Below are 16251 nucleotides of genomic sequence, written 5' to 3' on the forward strand. Positions count from 1 at the left end.
ATAAAAAATAAATGAATAAACAAAACAATACCAAAACAAGACTACTACTACAGAAGGGAAAATGGGGGCTCCTGTCTGCAATTCAGGATCTGCTTTCGTTAAGTCAGCATGTTGTTCTGGGAGACAAGACAACTCGCCTGGAGCATGAACTGACAGCAGGGGAAGTCGATCACACACAAGTGGTCCCTTCACTGGCAGGGCTTGCCTGTTAGCAGCAAAAGACAGGTGTTTTTCTGTTGGATCCATTTCTTTGCATTTTCCAAGGCTGGTGGATCAATAGCTACAAACAGCTCAAATAAATTTCTGTCTCAGCTCCTTACAACTCTCAGGTGGGAAAACGCACCACTGGATAACTCAGGTTCCCATCAGGTGCCACTGCTGTCAGCAGCTGCTGTCCCTGGCTTCTCTAGACCCACATGACAAGCCTTGGAGGGTCAAAACTACTGTGCCTATCTCAGAGATAAGGACACTGAGTCTCAGACAGGGGAGTCATTACCCAAAGTCCTAGAGCTGGCAGTCATTGGCTTCAAGGCCTCTGTGTGTGGTAAGCTGTTTGTTTTTACAGACCCCATGGACTGTAGCCCGCCAGGCTCCTCTGTCTATGGGGATTCTCCAGGCAAGAATACTAGAGTGGGTTGCCATGCCCTTCTCCGCGGATCTTCCCAAACCAGGGATCGAACCCAGGTCTCCCACACTGCAGGCAGATTCTTTACCATGTGAGCCCCCAGGGAAGCCCATTTGTTTTTACAAACTAGGTTATTACCATTGTCAGTTTCCCGGGCTAACAGTAACAATGATTCTTAGAGACAGCAAGTTGTCATCCCAAGGTTACAGAGCCCGTGAATGGCAAGGCTGGAATTAGAAGCCAGCTTGTGGGACCGCAGAGCCCTCTGCTAGGAGAGCTTGTCAGCCTGGGCTGGTCCAGCCTCCACAGGCCTGCCCTGGAAATAATGGAGAAAGGCCGGAGGCACTAAGATTTGTGTTTCTCTGAGTAGCCCCCAGAGGGAAAGGCAGGCTCCTTCTCCATCCGTGGTACCAAGAGCATCAATTCCCAGCTCTGGAAGGACCTACTCCCCAAGGCTGCAGTTCTATTTTTAGTTTTGAATCCATCAATAAACAGAGAACAGCAGAGCAGGCAACTCCTGGCTGCCTGATTTTAGTTAGAAGAGAGACAGGGACCATTTATTAAGCATTTTGTGTGTGCTGGCCATTATGCAAAATGCTTCATGTAGATTATCTACGGAAATCTTTATAACATTCCTATGAAATGACTATATTTTTATCATCATTTTATGAGTAAGGGAAATGAGACTCAGGGAGGTTAGAGAATTTGCTCGAGGCTACATGGCTGATAAGCTACAGAGCCAGGGTCCAAATGAAGATCACACGTAGTTTTGTGGGACTCTAAGTCCACACTCTTTCCAACCTGGCAGCCTCCAGATAAGACAGCCTGGAAGAGCATTATGGGCAGAGGGAACAACACAGGCAAAGGCAAAGACGTTTGAAGTGCAAGGCCTGTTTGGGGAACAGTTGAGAGTCTGGTGGGATTTAGGTTGACAAGGAAGATGAGGCCAGGTGCTTGAGCAGCACAAGATTCCGGAAGATTGTCAATCCCGGGATGATGAGTGGTTCTGGAATTCTGGTTTCTGGAAAGATTGTGAGTGGAAGACTGATACGGCCATGTCTGAGCTGTAGAGTAGACGACGGATTTGAGGGAGAGACGGGGAGAGGGAGACAAAGGAAGATTCCCACTAGTAACAGTGGGAATAGCTTCCATTTACTGAGCACTTTCTATGTATGTTAGGAGTATTAAATGCGTTTCGTGAGTTACCACCTAATTCATGGATCAGGGGCTCATTCGGTGGTAGCTATTTGGAGGCTATTATTATCTCTCTTTTACAAATGAGAAAACTGATGCATTGAGAGGTCAAGTGACTGCTCAGGGCCACTTGGATTGAAATCTGAGTCTGGTTGATTCCAAAGACCTTGATGGCTACTGTGACCAGATGGGAGGGCAGGTCATAAAAACAGTTTCCAGCAAAAGAACATTTATCTGACATTCAGGAATGAAGATGATAAGGTAGGTTGCAAAGATCATAGGGAAGCAGAATTTTTATTTTGTTTTGTTCTTTAAATATGTTTATTAACACACACTGAGGAAAGCAATTATGTCACTATGGTCACCAAGCTTTTCTGGGGCCGAAACTGGCAGACAGACTCAGCCAGGGGAAAGGGCATTGTTTCTGCAGGGCAGTGACTGGGGAGGCAGGAAAGGGCAGGGTCCCAAGTTCAGTTTGTCCAGCAACTCTGAGGTCTCCTACAGTCAGAGGCGCAGTAGCAAGTGGCTGGGGCCAGTGAAAAAGGGGGGCGGGATCATTCTGAGTTTCAGCCGCATCTGATAACTGACATCAAAAGTCTCCAAGGAGGTAGAAAATATACCTGCCCCCTGACACACACACAATAATGGGGGTGTGTCAAATGTCAAAGGGACACGGGAGCCAATTGAAAGAGCTCCCAGTGACCAAAACGGGAACAGTTTGAGCAACAAAAGAAAATAAAGTAGCATTGGATTACAACCCAGAGCACACAATAAATACCCATGAGTTCTTACTGATTACAAATACATGATTGAATAAATGATATAAATAAATGATTAAGGAGAGAAAAACCTCCCATGCAGAACTCCAAACAATTTACGTAGACATTCTGCCCTCAAGGAATGGAGCATAATTCCCCAGTATTTACGTGTGGGTTGCACACGGTGGCTGCCTTCCTAAGAGTACAGGGGGTGGGGCGGGGGGGGGCGCGGGAGGCGCAGAGAAACCTTGCCAGTGGAGAAACTTGACAAATGCGACCTCAGCCAGGTGACGAAGGTCGACAGTGATAAGCAGTCACGTTGATACGATGTGTGTGCATCAGCAGCCTTGGGCAAGGTGCCAGTAGCTTTGCATAAACACAAGCATGTCCACCTGAGCGGCCATGGCTCTGGTTTATCATTGGCTGCGTCTGTCCACGACCCTGCAGGCTGGGGATCAGGAGCCTTGGAGCGTCTGACCAGCGATTGCCTCCGCTGCTAGGAGCTCAGAGGCACAGGAAATCCAGAACCTTCGGCCTCGGCCTGGAACTTACAGGGGCAGCCAGGTTCAGGAGCATCTTAGGAGGGCTCAGTCAGAGGTCCGGCAGTGCCCAGCAACCTTGACCAGGACTGCAGAGTTCACAGTGTCCAGGGCATGACCTTGAGTCAGAGAGGAGGTCCCAGGGGCCGGGGTCCCAGCAGCTGGCAGCCTCAGCAAAGTCCCGTGGTGCCTGTCCTCAGATGACTCCGCGCCTCAGGACACAGAACTGATGCCTTGTGTTCCAGAGTCTCTTGCCTGGGGCCCAAAGGGTTTGCTTCTGGTTTTCCAGTCCTTGAGTCCACAACTCGTCCTTCAGCAAATCGAGGAAGCTGGGAGGAGGTGGAGTGATGGTGACCCAGTGGCCGGTGCAGGCCAGGTTCATTGGAGGGGACGGCACGGTGACCTCTGAGTGAGCCGCCCCACTGACTTCTGCTGCTGCCGGCTGGTGGAAGCCGTGCAGGGTGTGCCTCTGGGGAAGCTTCGTTCCCAGGGACGTCTGTTCTCCCATCACGGGTTTGCCTCCCCTCTTTCCCTGGGTCCTTCAGATTGAGAAGCCAGAATTGAAGAAAATGCACAAAGGTATCCATGGAAAAGAAACTTTGTCCTCTCTGCCCCTCCCCAGCAGCTGGAGAAGCCAATTGACAAAAATCAGTCCATCTCAGGGAGTCAAGACTGAGAACTTCCCCCTAGTTGAATCTGTAGTGGCCTCTGGTGTGGTGGCCAGAGGTGTATGGGACAGTCAAAGCCCAGCCTGTCAAGTAATTGACTGAAGGGAATCCTGCCAGGGGAGAGCTGCCTGGTGCCTGGGGAAGGTCCCCAGCCCTGGAACTGCTAGGAGAAGCAGAGGGAGAGGTGGGGCTGGCAGACCTTATGGCTGATGAGAGGTAGGGTTGACTTCTAGGTTTCTGGCTGGGAGGACTTGGTGGATGGACCTCAGGACATGGAGTTGGAGATGCAGGAGGAGGGGCAGGTGGGGCAGGAAGCCAGCTTGGGCCACGCCGGCTGGCTGCAGGCTGGGAGCGGAGATGGCACCTCTTGGGCCAGGAAGACAAAGCCCTTTGTGCTGGGGTTCCACATCCACTCACTTGGCTGGTGCCCAGCCAGGAAGGCCCAGCCCCCAAGCCCTCAATCAGTGGCAGTTTCCCTGCCATACATACAGCACCAAGGTCTCCCCTATCAGCACGCTGCCTCTCCCTGGTTCTCAGGAACCCCTTTGCTTCTCCCCCGCTAGGCTCTAGGCCCTAGCTCTCCCCATCCCTCTTCCTTCCTCGGATGCAGGAAATTTCTGGCCCTGCAGCCCACTCAGCCGAGGGTCACCCCCCAGCTTCCAAATCTAGTCTGGGCCTCAGACATTTGGGGAGAAGGAAGGGAGGGAAAGAAGCACCGAGCACTGAGTGGCTACTGGTTTAGGTGCTCCGTGATTCTCACACCACTCTGCTAAGCGTGTTGCCACCCTTTCAAATGGCAGCCCTGGGATTTGAACCTATGTCTGTCCAGCTCTAAAGTGAGTGCTCTTTGCACAAAAGGAGAGAGCTGTAATGCCCATATGCTCTCAACACTGAGCTAGCTCCTTGCTCCTGTGTCTCCATCATCCCCTCTTCCCTGGCTCCTTCTCCTTTGGCCATAAACTCAATGCTCATTTTCCTGGAAGTCCTCTCCCCTTGACCTTGCAGTCCTCCCCTTCCTTTTGCTAGCAAACCTCCTGCTTCATTCCCTTCTATGACAGAGTCATTCCCATGCTAGAGCCACCAATGCCCCTGGGCTCCATGTTAGGCTCTTTCTTGTTCTTTTTCATTATGGCTTTTTACAGGAAATTGAATGTATTCCTCTGTGCTATACAGTACTGCCTTGTTGTCTCTTTATTTTATGTATAGTAGTTTGTATCTGCTAATCCCAAACTCCTGATTTACCCCCCGCCACCCTCTTTCCCTTTGATAACCATGTTTGTTTTCTCTGTGTGTGAGTCTGTTTCATAAATAAGTTCATTTGTATCATACTTCAGATTCCACATGTGTAATATGATGGGCCCTTTCTTATTTAGTCTTTATATTTCCAGGTTTGGACTTCCCTGGTGGTCCAGTGGTTAAGACTCTGTGATCCCAATGGAGGGGGCATGGGTTCAATTACTAGTTGGGACTAAGATCCTACATGTAGGTTGGTCAAAAAAAGAAAAAATATATATATATATTTCCAGGCCCTTCTGTAGCAAATGACACTCTCAACAAACTACTCCTTGAAAAAACAAAAGATTTGTTTTTCTTTTAAAATGGAAAAGAAATATATGCCCCAAACACGTATGTATTGCAGGAAAGAAAGAAGAAGAAGGAGAGAGAGAAAGTGAGTGAGAGGCAGGGTACTAAGAATTAGAAAGTGGTCAAAAATGGAAATGAACCTATCTATGAGACAGAAATAGCCTCATAGACATAGAGAGCAGACTTGTGGTTGCCGAGAGGAGAGTGGAGGGTGGATGCACTGGGAGCTTGGCTTAGCAGAAGCAAACTATTACATACAGAATGAATAAAAAGCAAGGTGCTACTGTATAGCACAGGGAACTATACTCAATGTCCTTTGATAAGCTATAATGGAAAAGAATATTAAAAAACAATGTATTATATATATGTATAACTGAGTCACTTTGCTGTACAGCAGAAATAAACACAACAATGCAAATCAACTACACTTCAATAAAATAAAATTAAATTAAAAAGAAAGTGGTCATTAAGAAGTGAAAAAATAGCACCTATTAGGATGCAGAGTCATTAGGGGGTTTCTCCTAATGACTGGTGGGAGTGTAAGTTGGCACAAACACTTGGGAGCAAAGATGGGCTTTAGTGATAAACATCAACATTTACCTCTTCTGAAGATTCTGACTTAAAGCCTGCTGCCAGATGCAGACATACAATTAAAATACACAGTCAGCATGACCACCTCAACTTTACTTCTGATCATTGGGCATTAGGTTTTGATACAGGAACGGGCAACCTAGATCCCTAACATGGATAAGAGCCAGGACATAGAAGCAACTTAGACGTCCATCGACAGATGAATGGATAAAGAAGTTGTGGTACACATATACAATGGAATATCACCCTGCCATAAAAGGTACGAATTTGAGTCAGTTCTACTAAGGTGGGATGAACCTAGAGTCTGATATACAGAGTGAAGTTATACAGAAAGAGAAAAACAAACATCATATACTAACGAATATATATGAAATCTAGAAAAATGGTGCTGATGAAACTATTTGCAGAGCAGCAATAGAGACACAGACATAGAGAACAAACTTGTGGACTCAGTGAGGGAAGGAGAGAGTGGAATGGATTGAGAGAGTAGCATTGAAACATATTACCTTATGTAAAATAGATAGCCGGTGGGAATTTGTCCTGTGACGCAGGGAGCTCAACCTGGTGCTGTGTGGCAACCTAGAGGGTCGGGATGGAATGGGGTTTAGGGAGAGGTTCAGGAGGGAGGGGACATGTGTATACCTATGGCTGATTCATGTTGATGTAATGACAGAAACTCACATAACGTTTTAAAGCAATTATCTTCCAATTAAAAATAAATAATTTGTTTTTAAAAAACAAGAAAAAAAAATGACTGAAGTTTCAGGTTAAGAAGGAATTAAAAGGAGACGTCCCTGTTGGTCCAGTGACTAAGACTCCATGCTCCCAGCGTAGAGGGCCTGGGTTTAATCCTTGGTCAGGGAACAAGATCTCACACACTGCAAACAAAAGATCCTACGTGCCGAAACTACGACCTGGTGCAGCCAAATACACAAATATTTTTTTTTAAGTCATAAAAAGAGAAGGAATTAAAAGAACAATAGTAAGCCAAAGGAAGCAGAAGAAATTACATAATGAGAGAAAGAGCAGAAGGTAATGAAATAGAAAATACAATGGCAAAAACAAAAGCCCAGAGAAAATAAACAAAAATCTAATTATTAAACAAAACAAAACATAGAAAGACTGATCGGGAGAGAGAGAAAGAGAAAAAGCACAAATAAACAGTATTAGGAATGAAAAGTGGATGATAACTCTGATACAACAGAGATTTTTTTTGACTCATGGGAATACTATGAACAACTTTGTGCCGTACTATGAACAACTTTGAAGACCTAGGCTGCTATCAAAAAGTCTACAAACAATAAATGCTGGAGAGGGTGCAAAGAAAAAGGAACCCTCTTACACTGTTGGTGGGAATGCAAACTAGTACAGCCACTATGCAGAACAGTGTGGAGATTCCTTAAAAAACTGGAAATAGAACTGCCATACGACTCAGCAATCCCACTACTGGGCATACACACCGAGGAAACCAGAATTGAAAGAGACACATGTACCCCAATATTCATCACAGCACTGTTTACAACAGCCAGGACATGGAAGCAACCTAGATGTCCATTGGCAGACGAATGGATAAGAAAGCTGTGGTACATAAACACAATGGAGTATTACTCAGCCATTAAAAAGAATGCATTTGAATCAGTTCTAATGAGGTGGATGAAACTGGAGCCTATTATACAGAGTGAAGTAAGCCAGAAAGAAAAACACCAATACAGTATATTAATGCATATATATGGAATTTAGAAATATGGGAATGATGACCCTATATGTGAGACAGCAAAAGAGACACAAATGTAAAGAACAGTCTTTTGGACTCTGTGGGAGAAGGCGAGGGTGGGATGATTTCAGAGGGTAGTGTTGAAATGTGTATATTATCATATGTGAAGCAAATTGCTGGTCCAGGTTTGATGCATGAGACAGGGTGCTCAGGGATGGTGCACTGGGATGACCCAGAGGGATGGGATGGGGAGGGAGGTGGGAGGGGGGTTCTGGATGGGGAGCACATGTAAAAATAAATAAATTTGAAAATCTAGATAAGATAGACATAAAACATAAACTACTAAAATTGGTTCAAAAAGAAAAAGAACTGAATAGATCAATAGTCATTTAATAAATCAAGCTAGTAGTAAAATGTCTCATTGGCCAGTGGCACCATATAATTTTCCAGTGAATTTCACCAAATGTTATAAGGAGTAGAAAATCTTCATACAATGTTACAGATACTATAAAAAAAAGGAAATCTACCTGATTCATATTATAAGACTAGTACAAACTTGACCCTAAAACTAGAGAAGGCAGAATAAGAAAATAAATCTTTAACCTATCTTTCTTATAAACATAGATGCAAAAACCCTACTGAACTGTATTAAATCAAATGTGGTGGTGTTTTGTTTTTTTTTAAATCATACTTAGCTAAGGACTGTATTAGTAATGCAAAGATGGTTCAACATTAGAAAATGTTATCAATGCATTTTATTGCATTGTTTTAGGTAGAAAGGTATCAAAAGATGTGGAGCAAACATACAATAAAATTTGCCTCATTAGTGAAAACAGTATTTAGTAATAATAACAGAAGGGAATTTCCTTAATGTAATATATATTACCTACCAAAAGTCTACAGCAAAAATTGTGAAACTTTAGAAATTTACCATTTAAGTAAAGAAAAAAAATTCCCATGCATCTATTCAATATGGCACTATAAGTGCTACACAATGCAGGAAGATTAGAAAAAGAAATATGACATATAATGAAAATGCAGTCTAAATAAAAGATATCAAATAAAAAAGGGAACTATAACTCTAATGCAATACAAGATGAAATTGTCATTATTTTCAGACTTAATGATCACACAGTTACATATAATTATAAGAAACCAATAGAAAAAATATTACAATTAATGAGAGAGTTCAGCAAAATTTCTGGATACACAGTCCACAAAATATAACTGTCTTCCTTTTCATTGGTAATAAACAAGTGGAAAAGTAAGAAGAAAAAAGAGCAACAAAGATTACAGAGCACAAAATAACTTCATAAAAATGCAAAATATTTTGGTGGAGAAAAATCACAAAATTGAATTGAAAGTATGGAGAGAAATAAATCAAATTTATAGGTTAGAAGACTCAGTATTATACATATTCAGTTATACCCCCAATCTGTGCATTCAATGAAATTTTAGTATAAATCCAAACAGAATTCTTCAGGGAACTTGAAAAAATGGTTCTACCATTCATATGGAAGAATAAAGGTATGTAGACAGCTAAGACAATTATGAAAAATAGGAACCAAGCTGGGGATAGGACTTGCCCCCAAGGTATTAAGATGTTATCAGAAGACCATAGTATTAAAATAATGGCATATTAGTTAGGAATAGACAACCTGATCACTAGAACAGAAGAAAGAATCCAGAAATAAACCCAGGCATTATTGGGAACAAGGTATACATCAGAGATGTCATGAATCAGTGGAGGAATCAGCAAACAGTCCATTGGGCATTGGGCCAAAACCTGGCAAAACTGTACCTTGATCATTTTGTATGACAAAACATTTAGAATATCAGGAGACAGTGAGACCTGCTGGGTTTTTAAACCAATTTACTAAAGGTAAATTAAAAGAGGTAAACATAGGATTAATATAGGTTAAGGATTTAGACCATATACCCAGCACTCGGTTTCCCTCATTAACATATTTTTGCTTTTTAAATTCAACATCATGTCTTTGAGATATTGGATAGGCTAAAAAGTTTGTTCGGGTTTTTCCGTAACAGAGTATGGAAACCTTGGCTTGAAATAGCACTATTTGTATCAGTCACCATTGCCCTTTTATCCTCTATGCCATGTGATACCTCTGCTTCTCCTTTCCTTGTCCAATTGTGGGAGACTTTCATTATCTAAATGGGCCAGAAAAATAGTCTACTTGGTCTTAATGGCCCTGGTCCATGTCTCTGCCATCAGGACCAGGACATTCCACGGTGGGAAGTCATCTTCAAAAATTTTTCTTTAGAGCAGTAATTGTGGTCATTGGTAACATCCAATCTCACCTCTTAACCTCATTTGTGACCTTGACAGCCATATAATGAGAGTTTTCAATATGGATCACACTACAGCTTCCTTTTTTTTTTTCTTAAAGTAGATTTTATTTTCTAGAAGAGTTTTAGATTTGGAGGGGGAAAAAATGAAGATTGGTACAGAGAGTTTCCATATACCCAGCACTCAATTTCCTTCATTAACATTTTCTTGCTTTCTAAATTCAACATAATGTTTTTAACATCCAACATCTTTATTGGATTGGCTAAAAAGTTTGTTTGGGTTTTTTCATAACATCATATGAACTTTTTGGTCAACCCAATATTTAAATGTATTAATTCTAACAATGTAGTAATCCCATTGAGTGGAAGCTTCTTATGGTCTCACATGGCACAAGTTTCATGCTGGGGAATTTCATCTACCTCTCAGTCAAATCTCTAGTTCTGCAGTGAAAGTATTTACATAGTCATAATGTTATAAATGGGGCTTCCCTGGTGGCTCAGTGGTAAAGAATCCACCTGCCAATGCAGGAGACATGGGTTCTATCCCTAGGTGGGGAAGATCCCCTGGAGGAGGGAATGGTAACCCACTTCAGTGTTCTTGCCTGGAGAATCCCATGAACAGAGGATTATGATTGATTGACTGGCAGGTTACAGTCAATGGTTTTGCAGAGTTGGACATGAGTGAGCAACTAACACACGACAACTAGAGAGAACCTGTGCAATCAAGACCCAGAGCAGCCAGGAATAAATTAATTATTTTAAAAAGTCAGCAACATTTCTTTTAAAAAAGATACATAAATGTATTTGGCTGCACTGAGTCTTAGTTGTGGCATCCACCATCTTTAGTTGCAGCCTGGGAACTCTTAATTATCGCATGTGGGATCTAGTTCCCTGACTAGGGATCAAACCCAGGCCCCCTGCATTGGGAGTGTGGAGTCTTAGCCACTGGACCACCAGGGAAGTCCCAGATGGATAATATTTTTTTAAAAATTTCAAGAAAGACTCCAAAAGCAAAATTTGGATTTCTTAAGCACATGCAAGATATTCATACAGCATTTACACTGTACAAGGAATCATAAGCAGTCTAGAGATGACAAAGTATTTGGGAGGATGTACATAGGTTACATACAATGGCTATGCCATTTGGTATAAGGGACTTGAGGATTCCAGAATTCTGGTGTGCCTGAGATTTGGAGAACCAAATTCCCCAGGCAAAGGGACGACTGTAATAGCAACTAGTCGAAAAACAAAAAAACATATAAATATAAAAGACAAAAACTGGGAGGAGCAAAGAGGAAGGATTGTTAATGAAATCACACAGCAGTTAGTCAATAGATACTGTTAGCCTGGCGAGCTGCAGTCCATGGGGTGGCAAAGAGAGGAACACAACTGAGCGACTGAACAACAAAGACATTAATAAACCAAGGAATAGAAGTATGAGTATATTATTCATAGTCACATGAATAAAAAAAGAAAGAAAGTTGTTCCCAAGAGCTGGGCAAGTAAGAAGACATTTTTAGGTTTTAATTTCTAAACTTTCTGTTGGGGTTGGGTGTTGCATGTTCATCTACGTGAATTATATTTGAGACAACAATAATTAAAATAAGTAATTGAGGAAAAAATCTAGATTTGATTCTGATATTCCTCTAGAGGTTCAGGTACTTTCAGAAACGCCCCATTGCCATAGGATCAACATGAAACTCTCACGCAGGCATTCAAGGCCCTTTCTCGTCAGGCACTTCCTCCCGGAAGCCCTCGGGTGGAAGAGGGCGCCCTCTGCCGGAGCAGCGACGCCAGCACGCCCGAGGTCCCGCCCTTTGCGTATCAACAGACTCCGCCCCCAGCCCTCGGGGGCTCTTGGCATCATGTGATCTCAGCCCATTTACACCTGGGTGTCGAACCCCGAGAAGGGGAGCCCAGAGACCCCAGACCCCAGGTGAGAGCGAGTGGGTCGGTGGGTTCTGGGTTCCCTGAGCGGTGGGAGACTGCCTGGTCAGGCTGGGAACGTAATTGGGAATGTCTGTCAGGCGCGGCCCGATGTGAGCGTGATGGACAATTAACATGAGTGATTTAGAGCTGGGCTTTTTTTCGGGGACCGAATCCCGGGTCTTCCACTTTTTATCTGCGCGTGGCCTTGGGCGAGCCACTGGATATCAGTTTCCTCGCCTGTGGCTGCCAGCATGAAATGAAATAATGCACAGAAGTACATAATTCATAAATGGTAACTGTTGCCTTTAAAGCTCATACAAGCAAATGTGTGAACTCTCAGAAGAGGGGAAGACTTTATAAAAGGTGGCTGTAGCTCAACCCTGTTTGAAAACAGGCCTCCCCTCCCTCACCTGGGGCAGTGTGTCCCGCTGGGGTGCTTATGTCAGTGGTTCCTGGGTGCCCTGGAGGTGCCACCTATAAGGGAGGCTGCCTCTGAGGTTCCCATTGGCCTGGTGTCCTGAGTGGGCCAGCACGTCAGACCCCCCTCTTATCTCCTCACAGGGCCTGCCTTCTGTATTGGGCCCCTGGAGGCGAAGAGACGTGTCTCACTCAGGAGGCAGCTCCAGCGGGTCCCAGCACAGAGGACCCCGTTCTCAGTCCCCTCAACAGCCTTGGGCTTTTCCAGGAGGACATGGAAGAAACCAGCTCCATGTCAGGCCTGGCACCAGACCTGTCAGGAGAGAGCTCGGGGGACCCCGTTTGTGCTGGCAGTGGGAAGAGGGTCCTCAGGGAAGAGTCTTGTCAAGGTGCCAGCTCCCAGGCAGTGGGTGCTCCTGGGGCTAGCCCAGAGGCCACGGCCCATCCAGTGGTCCTGGGGCTGCAAACTGTGGGACAGAACCGGAATTCAGTGCCCAGCTCCAGGCTCCGCCGTCAGCTGCCCACAGAGCCTGCCCAGGGGAGGGCTCAGGGCCTCAAGAGGGTCCAGATTATTCTGCACGATGTCTTAGCTGGAAGTTGTCCCAGGAATCTTTGTAGTGGGTGTGTGGGGGCAAGAAAGAAAAGCAGGAAGTCTGAGACCCCCTCAGAGGGTCAGGAAGGTAGCTTCTTATGGCTTGGTCAGAGTGGGGACAAGCCCAAGGCTGTGGGAGACTCCCTGCAAGGTGCTGACGTGGCGTCCTTGGGAGGCCCGTGCAGTCCTCTCTCTTGCAAGGACACTGGGTCTGGGCCTGGACACCCAGGTGGAGGTTGGGTGGACTGTGACTCAGGGATTGAGAAGTTTGAATATTTGCCCACTGTAAGGGTTGGGACCCCGCCAGGCAGCCCCTGTGACCCTGTGAGCTTTCCTGTGCCCACTGGAGGACCGTCACTTCAGCTAGCTGCCCAGGATCCTCTCCAGAGCCCTGAGCTGTGCCTGGGAGGGTCTGGAAAGGCTTCCACAGCACAGCAAGAAGCTGAGCACATCATGAGGCCTGGTGATGGTGATGGCCATGGTGCTTCACACAACCAGGAGGAGCTGGAGGTCGTGGCTCGACCAGTGTCTGGGGGGAGGCCAGGGCAGGGACTTGGTGACACCCCCTCCAGCTTCCTGGAGCCTGTAGCCAGCAAGGCTAGCTCAGGCCCATCCATGAGGCAGAGAAATTCCAAGTGTGCTAAACAGTTGAAAATGGACCCAGTGCCTGGTGCCCAGGATCAGGGCACTAACAGATGGCCAGACAGCTCCAACCAGGACCAAACAGAAGAATCCAGCCCAGGAAGCGGCCCCAGACTGGTAAGTTGACTCTGAGAGGTTGGGATGGGAAGGGCATCATTATCTTTTGGTGTCAGTGAGTCTTGTGTTCAAATCCTATCTCTGCCCACTTCCTAGTTGAGTGGCCCTGGAATATTTTTTAAACTGTTTCCTCATGTGTGAAAAGGGAATTCTAGTTCCACTTTAATGGGATTGTTTTGAGGAGAAATGAGATGATGATGTGAAATAATGTACTTAGCACAGCATAAGGCACAAGGTAAATCTGTTTATGTTAAATGTGCTTTTCCTTGAGTGTAACAATAGTCCTGTGAGATAGGCATTAGCCCTATATTTCCAGGGGAAGCTGAGGCTAAGAGCAGTTAACAAAGTTCTCCAAGCTCACACAGCAAGGGAGTCAGTCCCTAGCCATGTTCCCTGTATTCACTGCTTCCCTTTTTCCATTGTTCTTTTATTGATGCTAATAATTGTCATTTTATTAATATAAATAATCATGGTCAATATGTTTATATACCAAGGGCAGAAGATGGCATTGCTGTGTTTGATGTATATTTCTGACATAGTTGAATTTTTTTTAATTGAAGCATCATGTTAGTTTCAGATGTACAGCATAGTGATTCGATTATATAAGAGTCGGACACGACTGAACGACTGAACTGAACTGAATATATATGTATATATATGTTCTTTTCAGATTCTTTTCCCTTGTAGGTTATTACAAAATATTGAGTATAGTTTCCTGTTTTATATAGTAGCTCCTTGTTGGTTATCTATTTTATATATCATAGTCACATAGTTGAATTTTTATCACCTCTATAGAATGTGTGTTGTGTGCTGAGTGCTTTTGATTTAGTCTTCACATGAAGCCCAAGGAGGTGAGGTTACAGGCCCAGGGTCTCACAGCTGGTAAAGGACAGAGCCAGTATGCAGACCCAGGCAGCCTGTCCAGAACGCTTACTGAACTCCTGCTATGCGCATTCCCACCACCATTGCAGTAGTAAAGGCCCCTGGCATGCTTACTACATGCTGGGCACTGTTCCCAAGCACTTACCTTCAGTCTCCTAACACCCTTACAGAGAAGATGCTGTTGCTATATACCCATTTTAATGATGCAGACACTGAGGCTCGGACAGGTAAAGTGAGTATGTCAAGGTCAAACAAGCAAACTAGTTGAACTAGGATAGGAACCAATGAGCTGTGGTGATAAATGCCTGTGGTGATTTATCACTATTTGATACTATAATTACATTAGAGATGCTATTACATTATCTGTGTAAATATCACTCAAAACGTTCATTTTTAATTAAAAAATGAATACATGTTTATCATAGAAATTAAATAAGAAATAAAAATCCCCATAATGCCAACAACATTCAGAGCTATCTCCTGTTGACATTTTGGTGTATATATCCTTTCTTCCATCTTTTTCATGTACATATATATCTTTTCTTTGCCTAGAAATGGGATCATGCAGATCAAAATTTATAACTTGATTTTTTAGGTATTAAAAATTGTTTCTACAGTGAATTTGTTGACATAGAATGAGGAAATCCCTTTTAATGTCTCCTGACCCAGTTGCCCTTTGTTTGATATTAATGGTTAGCATTCTTCCAGTCTTCTTTTTTATGAACTTCTGTACATATATGATGGAGAAGGCAATGGCACCCCACTCCAGTACTTTTGCCTGGAAAATCCCATGGACGGAGGAGCCTGGTTGGCTGCTGTCTATGAGGTCGCACAGAGTTGGACACGACTAAAGCGACGCAGCAGCAGCAGCATACGTATATGAACATCTTATATTGATCGAACCTTTTTATATATAAGTAGGCTCATGCCGTGCCTCATTGTTCTGGGACTTCTACTTTGATTTTCAGATGCTTTAGAGTTTGAAGACGTTTCCAAGTTGGCAAATCTGTGCTTTCCCTGAACTCTGCATCATGTCTGTCTACAGGCACTGCTGGGACCAGAGGGTGGGCTGGGACTTGCTTTTCTCATTTCTGGTCACTGTCGTGTAGTTAAGAGCATGAAGCTCAGAAGCTGACAGATTGGCATTCAGGCCTGGCTTTGCTGCTGTCTGAATGTGACCTAGGCAAGCGGCCTCACCTTTCCAAGCATAATTTCCTCATCTGTAAAATAGAGGTAATAAATTACTTACTCATTGGGCAGTGGTAAGGGGCAGGTGAGATGACATGTCCTGTGTTCGGCATTTAGCACAGTGCCTGGTACAAGAAAAATACTCAGAAATGTTACTTGTTGTTGACTATACATTGTCCTTCTCCAAGGACTGCCAGGGTGAACCCCTGTGCATCTGGCTTCTCCCCATTTCAGATTATCTATGTGGGCCAGATGCCCACAATTGGGATTCCTGGGTCTGCAGTGTTTTGAGGGGGTGTTTGAGTTTGGTGGTGGAGGCAGGTGCCTGCCCGTCTTGACAGGAAGCAACCCACGGCTGCTCTCTGCTTCAGTCCCATCCTTGACTCTGCGACATGGTCCCTCATCCCACAGCATCCCAACCAACCGGTTGCCATGGCAACTGGTGCCAGCTGCAGGAGAAGAATGGAGGCTGTGCTGCGACAGGGATGGGCAGGTGGTTGAGGC

The 16251-nt window shown here is 44.5% G+C and overlaps 1 protein-coding gene across 1 annotated transcript in view; it reads left to right on the top strand.

Annotated features, from left to right (window-relative positions):
- Positions 1-4056: 4056 nt before the first annotated feature.
- SPOCD1 (SPOC domain containing 1) overlaps positions 4057-16251 on the top strand; it is a 39539-nt gene continuing 27344 nt past the window's right edge. Inside the window, exons 1-3 of the mRNA XM_024978949.1 lie at positions 4057-4176; positions 11668-11801; positions 12471-13677. Of these exons, the coding sequence (XP_024834717.1) occupies positions 4057-4176; positions 11668-11801; positions 12471-13677 (1461 nt within the window). The remainder of the gene's footprint in view (positions 4177-11667; positions 11802-12470; positions 13678-16251) is intronic.

This window comes from Bos taurus, chromosome 2 (assembly GCF_002263795.3).
Source record: "Bos taurus isolate L1 Dominette 01449 registration number 42190680 breed Hereford chromosome 2, ARS-UCD2.0, whole genome shotgun sequence".
Taxonomy (NCBI): Eukaryota; Metazoa; Chordata; class Mammalia; order Artiodactyla; family Bovidae; genus Bos; species Bos taurus.